This window comes from Mesoplodon mirus (genome assembly GCF_964341445.2).
Source record: "Mesoplodon mirus genome assembly, chromosome: 12".
Lineage (NCBI taxonomy): Eukaryota > Metazoa > Chordata > Mammalia > Artiodactyla > Ziphiidae > Mesoplodon > Mesoplodon mirus.
In genome coordinates this window covers 36,327,011-36,344,777 of record NC_138988.1, presented here as the reverse complement: position 1 = coordinate 36,344,777, position 17,767 = coordinate 36,327,011, and the positions used below count along the sequence as shown (strand labels likewise).

Genomic DNA, 17,767 nt, shown 5'->3' with positions numbered 1-17,767 from the left:
TCTGGGGCTATTTTAATCTCAGGACCATCCATTTCCTAGTCTCATAAAACAGAGCAATAGGTAAGGGACCCAGTTCATTAAAAACTAACAAACTACAATCAAAACCCTGGTGAGCTACTGCTTAAACCTTAAACAAGTCCAGCTGGCTGCACAGAAGGATCAACAGGAGCTAACTTCATATTCTATAGTTTCTCTGCATTCAAAATGTTGGTATTTTAACCAGGCAGAACCAACCCACTATTCTAAGGTTCAGAATTGCTAAATACCACTTCCAAGAAGTATTAGACGTTTGTAAGAGAGAACACACTAAGTGAAAACAAGCTTTCTGTTTACAAAGCATGGATTTTTATATTCCAAGAACCCAGAAGGGTACCTGAATCACAAGAATAGGATCTTAGTGATTATTTGTGAGTGAGTGAAGAGGTTGCAGTGGTAAGTTGCTGCTCCGGCAACATATTATTAACCCCTGTCCCCCTAGGACACTCACCCACCTTAGATTTCACAACACAGTGGGCCTCCCTGAGCTGCCTGTATTAATCTCTGCAGGGCAGCACAAAGACATCAGCAACCAACCCCTTATGTGCCCTCTGTTTACAAATGCCATGCCAGGGGGCAGCTGGTGAGAATGCGGGCTGAGTCACCAGAGGAGCTCACTGAATCTCCCTCTCCTCAAAGCCTGATCAGACGTGCGTGTATAGACACTGAGGGGTTCTTCCCTGTCTCCTTATCATCAGGTGTGTTGTGCTTTCTTCAAATGCATTTAGAATCTGAAAAAGGGGCAAAGGGAGACATCTGCCCCTCAATACCCACCAAAAGACCAGCTACCTAGATGGTACTGGCCTTCGGTGTGACTCCCGCTGAGTAGCACACGCACCTGGGAGTTAACTCCAGCTTAGTCTCACTTCTCAGTCAGATACTCTTGCCAAGGGGAGAGGGCACAGAATTAAGGACAACTCCACCTGCCACAGGAACACACCCATTTTATGACTGACACTTGCTGCAACAGCAACTCACACATAGTCCACCACTTCAATAATGAAGCACCCACGCCCACGAACATTTCCTCCTCTGGGTATGTCTGGATCAAACACTTCTGTGGAGGTATGGCCATTCTCTAAGCAACACTCACATCACAAAGAGTACTACTGAAGGCTCTAGGCCAAGCCACCAGGTTAGCTCAACCTACACACTGCTGGGCACACCCTCTGAAGCTTTGTTTGGAACTCTTTATAGCCACGGGATCAGTAGATCCAATGCTGTTGTAAGCAAATCTAAGGGTTTCTACATTTTGTCATCTGGGCCAGGCCTTTAGCTAATATTTTGGATAATGGATCAAATACTATTCCAAGTCATCTTAAGGTCACATTCCCTCCAAATAGATACCTAAGGGTCAGTTTTTTTGCATATGATGGCAATTAATATGGGAACTTGTGATTTTCCTTTCATAATAATCTTTCAAATTTGCTAATTGTAGAGGAAAACTGTACCTATTTCTGGGCTCCATTTATATGTTTCTACATGACATAACTTCTGAGCTTCTGTTGACAGACAAACCAGTGTCTCCAGGTAGCAGGGTGGGCTATGCTGTTCTTTAAATGTTATGTCATGCTTCTTCAGGGACTCAGATATAGAAAACTTGTTCAGTGCAAATTCGTTCTCTCCCTCTTTTCTGTTCCTAGAAGGACTGACTGAAGGATTTCTAAAGAGTTCTACATTAGCAACTCTGTAATTCCCTTAGAGGGGAGGGGCTGTTTGAAAAGCAAAAGATGGAGCAGGGACTCTACACAGAAGACCCTTTGAGATAAGAAGTGAACCAGAAGAAGAAATGTACTCAGGAGCAAAAAATGCTTTTTATATCAACTGGCAATTAGGGAAACCTCATTCACTGGTAAAGAGAGCAGAGCATGACCTCCTAGGCTGTGTTTGGCTTCCTGAGCACGTGTCACATTGTTTGAGTGAGTTTAGAGTACGCCTCCTGCCCCTTGATCTAGTTTCTGTCATGTGTCCTGTGCTGCTGCTAGGCAGCCAGGTGCTCAAGGGCACAGGTGCTGAGCCACCTGCTCAACACACAGGACAGGTCCTGCTGCTGACATCCCTGGGATTCTCAGTGAGGGAAGGCCTGCCCACATGGGCAGCAGGTACCTCCTGGAACAAATGGCTGAAGGAGGAAAAAGAGAATATGAAGATGAGATTAATGAGTGAATGAGGATGAAGTTCTTACCCGGTGGTGGTATGCCCGGGAGGCCGGGCACACCTGGCGGAAGATGGTGGGGTGGAGGCCCCCCGGGGTGAAGTGGCTGCATGCTGCCCATGCTAACAAGGCCATCAACTGGGCCCTGCAAAGGTGGAAGGCCTGGCGGATAGCCACCCATCATGCCTTGAAGGACACAACAAATTTCAGACATGCATCATTAACATGCAACATGAACTAAGTAATAACACACCCCCCCCCATGCACTAATGAATAAAGCACCCTTAGTACTGCGTGATATAACGGCAATTAGTGCAATTATTTTGTTGCAATAATGAACAAAATATAAAGTTACAAATATGAAATACATTTCTGGATGAATTAGTACTTAGTACATTATTATTTGTAGTTATTTTCCCTGTGATAAATACGCTGCATGTTTTCAGTTAAATAATAATAAAGAGGAGTTCCAGTAACAGCCTTCCCAAGGTCATGATTATTGCAAGGTGTTCAGACACCCGTTCTGCCTATTGCGATTCTACTGAAGAGTATAAACCCCATCATTCCACTATGCCCACACTCATATGCCTATCACGGGTACACATGAGGGGAAACTGGAATGGAGGAAAATGAGGCGCACAGCCCTGATCACAAAGCATGGTTCTCCAGCATGGGGGAGGTGGCAAGACTTTTTCAAGACTTCTATGTCCACTCCTCCTCCCTTGTAGCCCCACCACTGCTGGTAAGAATGGATCATGCTTGAGCTTGAGCTGGGGAACAGCTAAGAGTCATCACAATGAATGATGTTTCATCTTTAGATCTCAAAACATGATAAAATAAAGATAAAACCTAACTCCCCAACCCCACCGCGGCCGCCAGCCAACCTAAGCCCAGGTCACTCAGTAGCCTGCACGCAGATCTTAGGAGGAATGGCTGGAGAATCAGGCTCTGTTGACATGAGAAAAGGCCAATTGTCATCATTGTCCCCAAGCACACAAATGTCCTCACAAAGACCTTCAGTTAACAGGGAATATTTTAAATGAGGTAGAGAATTTCTGTGAACAGAGGTTTTTATTCCTTTATTTTCAAAGTGCATCTTCACAACAGAAAATACTTCCTGCTGGCTAGGGAAGAATTTCAAAAAACAAGTATTTTTGGCAAAAAGAGTGAAAGGAAAAAGATCATTTCAGAATGTCAAAGACTCATCTATCAAAAGAACTTTAAAGCCATATGACATTTTTTTAAGCAAGGAAAACAACTTGATTTTTCTGGGATTTGAAATGATCACAATGAACAAAACACAAGGCTCCCCAAGAAATGCAATCACCTTTGGTCACAGCTTCTTGCACAAAGGGAGGGGTTGAGGAATTGGTGCAAAACCTCATTTTTATATAATACTCTTTGTAGAGGGGTTCTGGAAACAGTGGAAGACTCCCGGTTCTAAGAATTTTACTCTTTGACTTTCCCTGAAGAATTGTTTGAAAGGTATTTATTTATAGAAGTTTAGTCTTTTGAAGCTATAAAATTACTGAAAGTTCTGAGATTGATTCAGCTTGCCTCATTGGTCATATCTAAGCTGACTAAGAAACTTACAATTACACAAACCAATAAAACAAATTTTAAATAATAATCACCTCTGTACATAAAATAGGATTATCAGTTTCATCTTCTTAAAATGAGAGTTCAGAGATAAAAACTACTTTTGAACAGACACCATCATCTTAAACATGAGGAGATCCAATGCTACCAAACTGTCTTTTAACCATACCACCAGACAGAGCTTTTAGGGATAAGTAGGTGGGAATTCAAGAATGTTAGGAGGCTTTGCTTTCAATTACAAAAGCCCATCTGAACGCAGCCTGCACGGGCTGTGGTTGAAGAAATTATTAAGAATCGAAAGACATGACACTTGTCTTCATTAAACTGTACTTTGGCATTTATTATCCCAGTCACATGTGTTCAAATGAGCTTCAATGCTTGTAAGCAAAGCTGGTCTCAGACAGCAACAAGGCTAAGACTTAGGCCCTATGCAACCTGTAAACCCATAAGAAATCACCCTCTTAAGCTGCAAAGTCCCCATTGTGGACCAAAGACTGGTTACTGTAGAGAATGCTTGCCCTGCACTCCCACAGCCCAGAAGTCTGGGCAGCAAAAGGTTTAATAATGGAGCAGGGGCTTTCTGGAAGGGGGCCACCCTCCTCACCCATCAGAGCTCTGTGATGTTATTCCCCAACAGGGAGCTAAAATGCTGCAGCTGCTGTTTTTCAATGTTTTTAGCTGTTTGACTTCGTTTTGTTAATGTGTCCCTGGGCTTTTTAGTCAAGGGCACAGCGCTATAATATCACACATCAAATAGAACAAAAGAGAATGTCAATGAGGGAATTCTAACTTTCAAAGTCCCCATGTTCAAGGTCTGATTTCTAAAAACCTCTGGCACCCCATTAACCAAAATGGGCCATGGAATAGAGCAGGCGATTATGAGATTTGTTAGATCAACATCAGTTACACTGAAAGTACTGAAAGCCATGATTCAGATGTGCTTTGGCGAGTGCAACTGCTGAGTTCAGCGATAGTGCATTTGAGAACTTGCCATCACAAAAGGTAGGAGCAACAATGGAAAAGTTATCCTATGCTACTCTGCCTTAAAAAGCAAAAAAAAAAAAAAAAAAAAAAAAAAAAAAAGCGAAAACAAAAACAGCATCCCAATGAGCCTGTCTTGAGCAACACTATCTTGGACTCCCTGAAAAAAGAGGTCAGACTGCTTGCTTAAGAAGAAACACAGCTTGAATGGACCTCACCAGGCTTAGAAAGATCACGAAGGAGGGACCCGAGAAGTGGTCTGCAGGCTTCTCATTTGAGACACATCAGACAAGAATATTCAAGAATAGCCAAATTTGCTATGGCTACCAGAACCAGAGACAACACACACAAGCAAACCACATTCATCTTTTCTTTTCTTTTTTTAAAAATATGTGACTGGGATACTAACAGAAAATGCAGTTTAATGTAATTAAATAGAAAAGCATTACAGAGTGGGCACAATGAATTGATTAAGGACTTTGTATTCTACTTAGCAGTCATGCACATTGGTGACCAAGAAAGGATTTACAATTCATTGTCAAAAATCCTTTTAAATGGTCAGTCTTTTAAGGATGGCTGCAGCAGAACAAGGCAAACTGAATACTGGAATGAGATGGGAAAATCATCACCACCTAAAGACTAGTTTTGTGTTTTCTCTTGGGAGTCCCTCCAGAACAGAATTCAGGGTCTGTTTATATTTTCTGCTGTAGAACTCTATCAAGAGCAGTCTGCAGTGGAGAATATCGCCAGACCATGCCCACAGCCAGGGAAGAGCTGCTCCCTACCAATTCCCAGGATTGGGTCCAGGGCCCATTTCTGGGGCAGAGGGGAGGCATTGCCCATAAGGGAAAGGCGATATAAGGACAACATGGATGACTTCAAACTTTGAATCTGTCATGAGAAAAGCCTAGAGACTGTGGCTTACTCCTTGTTGGAGGAAAAAAAAAAATGAAGGAATTTCTTAAAGTGGAAAAAAATGGTCTTAGCTCCTGTTTTTACCTGCAACAGGTGTCAACTGCTGATTGAGCATCCCCATTGGTGTTGGTGGTGGCACCACCCCCATGAGAGCCCCCACAGGGGTGCCTGCTCGGGGAGAAGCACTCGGCTGCTGTTGCTGTGCTGCTCGCTCTCTCTCCTGCTGCTCAGCAACTTTAGCTGCCCGCTCTGTAAAGGCATTTCAGATTTTCAATTCTGTTTTTAACCCAGGAATTCAAAATACCATCCATTGCATTCAACAGGACTAGTAAAAACACAGGCAACAGTTCTGTCTCAATGGAAGGAACAGTAGATGACTAGTCTCAACACAGGAGGAGTCGGGCCGATTTCACTTGGTAACCTAGAGTCCAGCTTTCCTATCCCATCTTGAGAACTGGTCTGCAAAGATTTCAAGAATGTTAAGACTGCAACACACATTCAGAAAGCACAGATTTATTTAAAAACGTCACCAGCATAACCAACGTGGTTAATCTCACAAGGCACCCTGAAGATGAGAAGCGCTACCATTATTCTAGTATTAATAGCATTACAAATTATTTATAATTTCAACATGAAGCAATTCCATGGCCCATTGTAATTTTTGGCACAACTGTTACTTACTATATTTTCCTGATTCCTGGCACCCAATTTTACTAAGATTTGAGGACTCTTGTCATTAGTCTCATGAGGTTTAGCAGCTGAAGAAAATTAACTCTGTAAGGGAAAAGTAGCTTACTGCCTCCTCCACAAGGTTTTAGGGAAAATAAACACTAATTTGTACATTCTAATGAAGCAAAGAGGTCATGTTTAATAAACCCCAAGGGAAAAAAATGCATGATACTCCAGGCTACAGTCATCAGAAGCAGGGAATAATATATATACACATATGAAGCACTGGACAATGTACTGACAGAACCAGGTTTCCTGAAGCTGAGTTCAATACTGACCATAAATCATACTAAATCAGCAAAAGTTCCAGAATTCATACTTATTTCATCCAAAATGCAAGAGGAGCATTAGCTTGTGCCAGTTCTGGGCTGTGGAACATCCCTGCTACACCCCTCACTCCTTTGAGCTACTCTTTCTGCTTTTCCATCCATAGCCAGTGGCCCCAACAATCACATTCCCAGTCTTTTTGGGAGCTAGCAGGCTGGACCCTTACTAGAGAACTCTAGAAATGTGCATTCCCAAAGCTCCCACAATACAGGGTTTATTTTGCTTCACCGTTCATAAATAGGAACTCCTCTCCACTCTTCACATGGGCAAACTGAGACTGGAGACAGGTAGTGACTTGTCCAAGGATACAGACAGAACCAGCAATCTGCGGCCCTGATTCCTGGTATCAAACTCCAACTGCCACACATTAACCCTCCAACAAGGAATTCAAAAGGCTACTGCTGGCTGATCTAAGGAAGGGGAAAACAGCTCAAGGTCACATGGCTTTAAAGAGCATCAAGAAGCAACGGCTCCAGTCCTCCTTTGTGTGAGAATGTGAAAGTCAACCAAGTCAAAGCTTCCTCAGCTGCGACAGTGTTACCTGCAGAGACTTGTCATCACTCACTACACTGTCCCAGTTTACAGATCCTCTGTACAATGAGCGTGAGGGACAAAGGCCATTTTAACAACCTATTTCCTTGAACTAGCAGTAAAAAAAAAACCACTGATGACCTAGACCCCCACATTAAGTTCTCATATTTTCATTACACAAATGACACAGTAAAATGGGAGAGCAAAAAAATGAAGTTGAAAAAAGAAAATTTCAGGCCTGTGGATGGAATATTGGACTGGCTACCTGTTGGTTCTTTTTGGGCTGTCTTAGAAAAGAGAGTTATTAAATGAAGTCAGCCAAACTCCAAACTTTGGGTTTTGAATTCAATGGGTCTGAACACCAAAAGTTCAGATTTTGCGTCTCAGGGAGACACTGCTGAGTCATATAGCTCCTCTAAGTTCTCACTGAAATTTCAGATTCCCCTTTGAATTTGGAAGAATTTCTCAGAAGCCATCATTTCTCCTTCTCTTCAGTTCTGCTCCAGCATTTTTACTTTTACATCATCTCCAGACACATTTCTCGCTCTTGTTCACACTCTGAATAACCAGCCATGCAGTACTGGCTTCATTTGTCCTGGACCAGGCTTTACAGCCATGTGAGCTTCATTTCTAACACTTCTCCAAGTGAGTGATATATCTGGTCTTAACTTCCACTAAGGTTAGAAATACCAAAGCTCTCCAAAGTTCTAGCTTCTTATAGAACTGACTATGGTTTCTCAAAGAATGTTCTGTGAAATATTAGTTCTTTGGGATATTGGCAGGTATTACATGAATACCTGATCAAGTTTCAGAAAACGCCAGGTGAAAAAAGTAGGTTATTTACTATAGGTTTAAAGACTTTCATATGGCAATATGCACTGTTAAGTTTCTAAAAGAGAAAGTTTTTGGAGTGCTTCTTAAACTGGTTTTGCCACAAATGTTTTCTGAATGAACATCTTGTAGGACTAGGGTTCTGCAGAAGATCCTTGAGGAAGCCTGTCAGATAATTTTATAATAATAAATCAACTATAATAAATGAAAGGAATAAACTATTTTTTTAAAAAAAGGAGTTTCTTTGGAAACTCCATAAACTGTAATAAAGGAGGCAGCCTTGATCACTAATTTGTTTATGCTTACTGGATTTGGACCTGGCCAAGAAGAGTAATGGTGATCACTATGGTCAATCAAGAGAGGGCTTTAAACTGGCAAAGTGAAGCATTATATACAATTCCAAATGGAAAAAAATACAGCTCTAAGGGCAACAGTCCTGCCTAATCTAATGTTTATTACTCATTTCTTTATTAAAGTCATGCCTGATATTAAAAAACCAAAAACCAAAAATCTCTCTTAAGTATTTGTCCTTAATGGCTAAGAACCACCAAATCCTTGAATGATAGCTCATAGCCCCAAATGATTTAATTATAGAGTAAAAGGAAAATGAAGGCAGTTGAGCTTTATCAAAGAGAACCCAAGTACCTTAAAAGTAGCTATGAATGCAGCACAGGCCAGGACTGGCCTAGGAAACCAAGCGCTTCAGCCAAGCCTCAGCCTGGAGTTTATACACATGGCTTATCGAGAGCCGTAATAGAAGATCACTGATTTTGAAAGCCCCATTTCAGATGAATTTTAACCAAAATTATATTTAACATCCTTGTACAATCATTCCCCAGCTGAACACATGTGTGCTTACAGGACTTAATGAAAGAAAAAAAATCATGCAATTTTTAATAGCTAAATATTTGTTTGAGAAATTTGGGGGAAAAAAAAAACCACACCAGGATCAGAGGCCAAGTCAGAGGCAGCACTTCCTCAGTCAGGACAAGGCTGACACTTAAACTGCTGGATGGGAGCCATTTGAGACAGTCCCCAACACAAAGTTCACGTGCAAGTGGTAAGAACAAGAGATTCAACCTGTCTATGCACGTGCATTGCTGAAAACACCCACTTGCTTAGAAAGCTCAGACAGTTGTGCCTACGCTCTATTTACCTTCATATTCTGCTTTCTTGGCTGTCTCAAGGTTTCTCCATTCTGTCCCCACCAGTCGGCTGAGCTCCCCAAAAGAGTAGTCTGGGTGCTGGGCCTTAATCACAGCTCTCATCTCACTGCTGAACAGGATGTAGCCACTCATGTTGATTTTCCGTTTGGAGCCTTCCTTCTTTGCACTGCCTTTGGCAGACTTTGGGGTAGACTGTAAGACAGAAAGCTCTTATAGTGCATCAGAACATTGCATCTGGTCAATTGATAAAGGTTTCTGGAAGCCAGGAACATGCGACTCAACAGCTACTGTTTTAGACATGTTCAGTTTATAGCTGGCCATTTTCGTGTTCAAAACACAGCTCTTCCTTGCCTCTTACCATATAAGAAAAATCAAAGTTTCACTGAATTCCATGACTGCAGTCTATAATAGTGACCTCACAATCAAGTCTTCAGAAAATTCTAAATGAAAAAAAAATACCAATAGGGATCACCTTAACCGAAAGATGAGGTCCTAAAGAAAGAGACTAAAAAGGTATAAGCAATAAAAGATAGAGTAACAGAATGATGCAGTTCCTCATTGCTTTCCTTCAATACAAGGCAAGAAGAGCTTTCTAACTAAACCTGCCACTAAAACCAGCTATGAAATTAAAAAAAAAAAGATATTAAATTTTAAGTTATTAGTGGCATCGAGAAAAAAAAAAACAACCTGTTCCTTCCTGTAGCATTCTAGGTTGAAGCTCCCAAAATATAGGGGCTGGATGTCTCCTCCCTTTTGGGTTTGAATTTGCTGCAAACCAGAGCTGGAAATAAGACAAGTAACAGGAACTTGTCACCTTCACCTGTGGGGGTGTGTAGGGCATGAGATCCAGCTCACTGGCCAGGGGAGTCTGAAGTTGAGGTAGAGAAGGAGGCTCAATGACCTCACTATCCTCTTCTCCCATCTCTTCAATATCATCATCTCCACCTTCTAACTCAGCAAATTTAGCTTCTAGCAACTGGATTTTCTTTTCCAATAAAGGTGAGGGCTCCTTCTGAGGAACAGTCGGTTTTCTAAAAGAAGTGACATAAAAACAAATAAATAAAATGAAATCACCTAACACTACTCCAGGATTGATCAGAAAGCAATGTTCTGCCTTAATATCTAGAAGCAACGTCCTGCAATCTGCAATGTCTATTCTAAGTCAGCAAGGGAAAGAATTAAAACATATATTTATAGTCACACCTACTTACAGATGCTTGTTTTTAAGGGATTCTGCTGAATACCCACAAAAGCACCGGGTGCAAAGTTGAGATCTAGTTGCCAATATATAGTGAAAAGAATTTTCGTAGTCTACAGAACTGTGCAACCTCTTAATAGACAGGCTATGAACCAGAACCAAAGATTTCTGCCTCCATATTATAATTACTGAAGTCTATGCCAAGAGGACTGTTATACCAGTTATCACATCTCAGCAGATTATGAGGATTTTCCTTTAACTGAATGAATTAATATTTTCTATTTGAAATGTCGACTGCTCTGGTTTTAGACCTAATAAAAAACACAACCAAAAAACCCACCCTGGACTATGCTATTATGATATCAGTTTTACTATTAGGAGCTGAAGTGATCTTTCTTCCTTAGTTTTTCAAGTTTACCTGAAGTAATAAATTTCATCATCTACCACTTTAGCAGAGAGTGAAAACCTCTTCAGTCCCTTGAATTTCTTCATCTGCTTGTCACTTTCATTGTAGCGGCTCTCACAAAGCAGAATGTCATTTTCTGGAATTTCAGTTGGCCTGCAGGAGAGGAAGTCCTTGAATGACAATACAGCACACTTTCCTGAAAGAGAAAATTGGGGAGAAATTAAAGAACTAAACTGTGGTCATAGCTAACAGTTATTTTAAATTTGTATTATTTTTGAATTAATATATCCACATGATTCAAGTCAGAAGATTTAAAGGGTATACACAGGTGTAAGAATAGATATGTAGGTCAATGGAACAGAATTAAAAGTCTAAAAATAAACCCATACAACTGAGTTTTTACGGGTAACTGATTTTCGACAAGGGTGCCAAGACGATTCAATGGGGAAGGAATAGTCTCTTTAACAAGTAGTGCTGGGACAACTGGGTTTCCACATGCAAAAGAATGGAGCTGGAAGCCTACCATACACCATATACACAAATTAATTCAAAATGGATCAAAGACCTTAATGTAAGAGCTACAACTATAAAACTCTTAGAGGGAAAACATAGGTGTAAATCTTCGTGACCCTCTATTAGGCGATGGTTTCATAAATGTGACATCAAAATCACAAACAACCAAAGAAAATAAAGATAAACTGGACTTCACCAAATTTAAAAACTTCTGTTTTTCAAAGGACACAAAGTGGAAGGACAACACATAGAACAGCAGAATATATTTGCAAATTATATCTCTGGTAAGAATCTAATATCCAGAATATATAAAGAACTCCTACAACTCTGCAATAACAAGACAACTCAAAAAATAGGCAAAGGATCTGAACAGACATTTCCCCAAAGAAGATACACAGATGGCCAATAAGCTCATGAAAAGATGCTCACATCATTACTCACTAGGGAAATACAAATCAAAACTGAAATGAAATACCACTTCACATTCATTGGGATGGCTATTATAAAGGGAAAAAAGCCAAACAAACTAACAAAACCTCCAGAAAGTAACAAGTGTTGGTAAAGATGTGGAGAAATTGGAATCCTTGTATATCACTGGTGGTAATGTAAAATGGTACAGCTGCTGTGGAAAACAGTTTGGCAGTTTCTCAAAAAGTTAAACAGAGTTGATCCAGCAATTCTACTTCTAGGTAAATATCCAAAAGAACTGAAAGCAGGGACTCAAACAGATACTCATACACCAATGTTCATAGCAGCATTATACACAATTGGCCAAAAGGTAGAAACCACCCGAATGTCCATCAACAGATGAATGAATAAATAAAATGTTATATATACATATAATAAAATACTATTCAGCCTTAAAAAGGAATAAAATTCTGATACATGCTACACTATGGATGAACCTTGAGAATTTTTTACTTATGCTAAGTAATACAAGTCAGACACAAAAGGACAAATTTTGCATGATTCCACTTATACAAGGTACCCAGAATAGGCAAAATTCATAGAGAAATAAAGTAAAACAGTGCTTACCAGGGGCTGGGAGAGGCGGAAATGGGTAGTTATTGCTTAATGGGTACACAGTTTCTATTTGGGGTGATGAAAAGTTCTAGATGTGTTCTAGTGAGGGTTGTACAATACTGTCTATGGATTTAATGTCACTGAATTGTCCAGTTAAAAATGGTTAAAATGTTGCACATTATGTTACGTATATTTTACCACACATACAAACTTACAAATGGTAGCATATCACTTATATTGTTTTACACCTAAATTTTGCTCCAAAATAATATATCTTGAGGATCACTGCTGGTATTAATATATTTATTCAACTAGCTCCCTACTGATGGATATTTAGGTTGTTTCCAAATTTTTGCTCTCCTACTGAAGCAAAACAATGTTGACATAAATAATTTAAGACATATATCGGACTTCCCTGGTGGTGCAGTGGTTAGGAATCTGCCTGCCAATGCTGGGGACATGGGTTCGAGCCCTGGTCCAGGAAGATCCCACGTACCGCAGAGGAATTAAGCCTGTGTGCCACAACTACTGAGCCTATGCTCTAGAGCCCACGAGCCACAACTACTGATCCTGCGTGCCACAACTACTGAAGCCCACGCGCCTAGAGCCTGTACTCCGCAACAAGAGAAGCCACTGCAATGAGAAGCCCGCGCACCACAACGAAGAGTAGCCCCCACCCGATGCAACTTGAGAAAGACCACACGCAGCAACGAAGACCCAACGCAGCCTCCCCCCCAAAAAAGACACATATCAATTTGCACATGGATGAATACATTTGAGGAATAAATTTCTAGAAGTACAAAACCTGGGTCAAAGGGTATGTACACTTTAATTTTTATAGGTATTATCAAATTACCTTCCACAGAGGTTATGCTAATTCATAAACCCACCACAAAGTGGGCAAATGCCACTTCCCTGTATTCTTGTTTGTTTGTTTTTGCGGTATGTGGGCCTCTCACTGTTGTGGCCTCTCCCGTTGTGGAGCACAGGCTCCAGACACGCAGGCTCAGCGGCCATGGTTCACGGGCCCAGCCGCTCCGCAGCACGTGGGATCTTCCCAGACCGGGGCACGAACCCGTGTCCCCTGCATCGGCAGGCGGACTCTCAACCACTGCGCCACCAGGGAAGCCCCACTTCCCTGTATTCTTATCAACTAGTAAACATGTGAATTCTTGACAATTTGATAGGTAATTAAAAAAAAAAGCAGCATCTGGGTAATTTTAATTTGCATTTCTCTACTGGCTTAAGTTCGTATTTTCTTTTAAGAACCACTGATAAACTTCTCTCTGCTCTCTCTTAATCTTTGCCCATTTTCCTATTGGATGCTGATCTTTTTTTCTAATTGTTTATAGGAACTCTTCATATATGAGGGAAATTTGACCTTTTTCTATGATATACATTGCAAACATCTTCCCAAAGTTGTCATCTGTCTTTACTTCTGCCAAACATTTTAAACTTTTATATAGTTGGATTTATCCATCTTTCTTATATGAGTTCTGGGTTTTATGTTAAAGGTTATAAAAATTTCTTTCCCATCACTTCTGTTGGTATCTTTGCTACTTCATTTTAGGTTCATTTAAGCCTGTGATTTATCTGGGAATTTATTCTGAAGTTGACATGAGAGATGGATACAATTTTACTTTTTCCAAATGGCTACCTAATTTCCAAATATTACTTAGAGAAAAATCCATCTTTTCCCACTTACCTGGGATGTCACTTTTATCACAAATTAAATTATATTTGAGTCTACTGCTAAAGTTTCTATTCTGTTCAAATAATCTGTTTATTCATATAAATAATTTAAATTATTATAGTGTTATGATGTTTTAGTATCTGTAAGGATAGACACTCTCCCCTTCACCATGCTTTTCAGAATTTTCCTGATTTTTGTTTCTTTTTTGACATGATGTTAAAAAGTCAGTTTATTTAGTCCCAACTTTCTCACAGAAAATTCCCATTGGTATGTCTATTGGGATCTCATTAAAGATTAATTCAGGGAGAATGAACATCTCTATGATGTTGAAAATTCTTATTCAAGCACATGTTATGCTCTGAAATTTGTTCACGCATTCCACCGACTGACTGACTGATTGATTGATTGGGTGTGTTGGGTCTTTGATGCTGCGCGCGGGCTTCCTCTAGTTGCGGTGAGCAGGGGCTACTCTTCGTTGCAGTGCACAGGCTTCTCATTGCGGTGGCTTCTCTTATTGTGGAGCACAGGATCTAGGTGCACAGGCTTCAGTAGTTGTGGCTCACGGGCTCTAGAACGCAGGCTCAGTATCTGTGGTGCATGGCTTTAGTTGCTCTGCGGCATGTGGGATCTCCCTGGACCAGGGCTCGAACCCGTGTCCCCTACATTGGCAGGCGGATTCTTAACCACTGTGTCACCAGGGAAGCCCAAGCATTCCCTTTTAAATGCATTAAAAGTAGCACTAAAAAACTTTCTTTATACAACTGTGGCAATACCTTGTTAAATTTATCCTAAGGTAATTCTATCTTTTTATTATTATTTAATCTTCTTTTTTACAGTGCATTTTTAAAAATTAATTAATTAATATTTTGGCTGCCTTGGGTCTTTGTTGCTGCGCGCGGGCTTTCTCTAGTTGCAGCAAGTGGGGGCTACTCTTTGTTGCGGTGCACGGGCTTCTCATTGAGGTGGCTTCTCTTGTTAAAGAGCACGGGTTCTAGGCACGTGGGTTTCAGTAGTTGTAGCACGTGGGCTCAGTAGCTGTGGCTCACGGGCTCTAGAGCACAGGCTCAGTAGTTGTGTCATACGGGCTTAGCTGCTCTGCGGCATGTGGGATCTTCCTGGACCAGAGCTCGAACCCGTGTCCCCTGCATTGGCAGGCGGATTCCTAACCACTGCACCACTAGGGAAGTCCTATTATTTAATCTTTTAAGGCAATTAGTTTGTTATTAATTTTATATTTAACCATCTTACTTCTCTTACTATGTGCCATGGCTTCTTGGTTGAGTCTCTTGAATTTTCATCTCCTTAATTTCCTTATTTGAAATGTCTGTTTCTTACTTCTATCTGCACTGGCTAGTACCTTCAGAACAACGTTAAACATGAGTGACAAGAACATTCCTATTTTGCTCTTGACCTTAACAGGAGTGTTCATAGCTAACAACTTACTAAACATTTACAAGCAAAACATGTAAAAACAGGCCAGAAACACTTTATAACTTTTTTTTTTTTTTTTGCGGTACACGGGCCTCTCACTCTTGCTCCGGACGCGCCGGCTCAGCGGCCATGGCTCACGGGCCCAGCCGCTCCGCGGCATGTGGGATCTTCCCGGACCGGGGCACGAACCCGCATCCCCTGCATCGGCAGGCAGACTCTCAACCACTGCGCCACCAGGGAAGCCCATAACTCTTTTTTTTTTTTTGGCCGCACTGTGGCTTACAGGATCTTAGTTCCCTGACCAGGGATCAAACCAGTGCCCCTGTAGTAGAAGCGTGGCGTCTTAACCGCTGAAGCACCAGGGAAGTCCCCATATTACAAGCTTAAATTAGTTATAATTATTATCACTGCCTTGGATTTACACAGCACTTTACTTACATAATCCAAAGGCTTTTCAGTTCGGAGAAGGTACAGTTAGTATTTTCCATACTTCAGAGAGTAAAAATAGAGATTTGGAAAAGGTAAAAATTCTGCTCACAGCTAAAGAGTAAAAATGACTGGTGGCCTTGGAATGGACATATTGTCCCTGTCCTGACTTGGGGTTCCCACCAGGCCCTCAGAAGATAGGGAAAAGACAAGAGTTTAGGAAGCTTCATTTACTAATGGATAAAAAATCTGTAAAAACCTGCTGGATTTCGACTGGAACTGCAATGAATCTATACATCAATTTGGGAAGAACTGACATCTTTATAATACTGAGTCCTTCAGCTATAAACATGATGGATCACTTCATTTATTTAGGTCTTCTTTAATTTCTCTTGATAATTTCCTGACGGTTTTTTTTTTTAGCATGTGTATGTGTGAGTCTTATATATCTTTTAAAAGATTTATTCCTAGATATTTAATGTAAATTGAATATTTAAAAATTTTAGTTTTCTAACTGCTCAGTGACGGTAAATAGAAATAGAGATGATGTTGATAATTTCACTAATTCTAACAATTTATCTGAACATTTCTTGGATTTTCTTTGTACCTTTGCAAAAATTGATAATTTTATTTTTCCTTTCTAATCTTTAAAAACTTTTTATTTTTCTTGCCTTACTAAGAATAGTTTTTCAATTAAGGAATCATTAAAAAAAATCTACAGTGAGGAAAACAGAACTTGCAATAAATTAGGAACTGGCATGTTTGAGGAGCTGAGGTTCCTGGAGATTTTATCACTCAAGTGGCCTAAGGGTAAAGGTACTCTCTGCCAGGTGAGACCATGTTCATTCCCAAAAGCAACTTCTTGGTGGCCATTTGATTACCATTCAAGTTAGTGAGGACAACTCTTAACAGAAACTGAACAAATAACATATATATAATAGTTAGGAAAACAGTACTATTTCCTAAGTGAAATAGGCCCACTAGTTCTATATCGTAGAAGATGAAAAAATTACACCTAATTATCCTTAAAACTTTTGTTTCAGAGAGACAAAAATGAGATTCTACAGTGTGTATACTAAACACAATGAAATTATAAATCCTCTAGGCTTAAGTTTAAACACTTTAAATTATTAGTCTACAAAAACAAATTAATATAAAAAAAGATCTGCCTCCTTGCATTTAAGTCAATATAAAATATAACGAAGAAACACTTTTCTCCCATGGGGAGGGCGGATACTGAAATCCACAAGCTGGGATGAAAAGCCAGTTTGTGACCACTAGATGCATTTTCTTTAGGGGTTTATCTCAAGATGAACATCTCACTGTTGTCCTGCCTAGTATTATTGGCACCCCCTTTCACTCTCAAAAGTGTCCCAGTTGGCTGTAAACCAACCAACAATCCAAACACCAGTACAGAAGTATAAACGAGAAGACCTAAGTTTCAGTTCTGGTCCATTTCTTGGACAGTAACATGATCTTTCTGAGAATATCAGCATCTTTTACACAGGGTTATGGTTTGAAATAAATGAAATCCTAGATTTAAAAAAAAACTAGTTTATAAACTACAGAATGCAACACATTCTAACAGGCAACTGTAAAAAGGAATTACTTCAAGTGATGTCAGTGAAAATGGCAGTTGGGGAATCCACGTGTTCCTTCACAGAAACACTAAGAAAAGCTAGCAAAAACTGTGAGAATCAACATTATTGGAATCCTGGAAAACAGCTAAAAGTTTACAGCAACCAAATGAATCCTTACTTAAGGAAAAAAGTGACTGAAAGCCAGCAGGAGAGCATTGTGGCATTTT

General features: G+C 40.3%; 1 protein-coding gene across 16 annotated transcripts in view; it reads right to left on the bottom strand.

Annotated features, from left to right (window-relative positions):
* PBRM1 (polybromo 1) overlaps nucleotides 1–17,767 on the bottom strand; it is a gene marked incomplete at its 3' end in the record, with an annotated part of 101,683 nt that overhangs the window by 3,382 nt on the left and 80,534 nt on the right. For 6 of the 16 annotated variants that reach the window (XM_082639586.1, XM_082639587.1, XM_082639590.1 and 3 more), the window contains 3 exons: nucleotides 10,887–11,070; nucleotides 10,091–10,301; nucleotides 9,261–9,462 (listed from right to left, as the gene is read on the bottom strand). In XM_082639586.1, the coding sequence (XP_082495712.1) occupies nucleotides 9,261–9,462; nucleotides 10,091–10,301; nucleotides 10,887–11,070 (597 nt within the window). Of the gene's footprint in view, nucleotides 1–2,221; nucleotides 2,378–5,753; nucleotides 5,936–9,260; nucleotides 9,463–10,090; nucleotides 10,302–10,886; nucleotides 11,071–17,767 lie in introns of those variants that run through there. The other 10 variants (XM_082639597.1, XM_082639594.1, XM_082639598.1 and 7 more) reach the window with 4 other exon arrangements.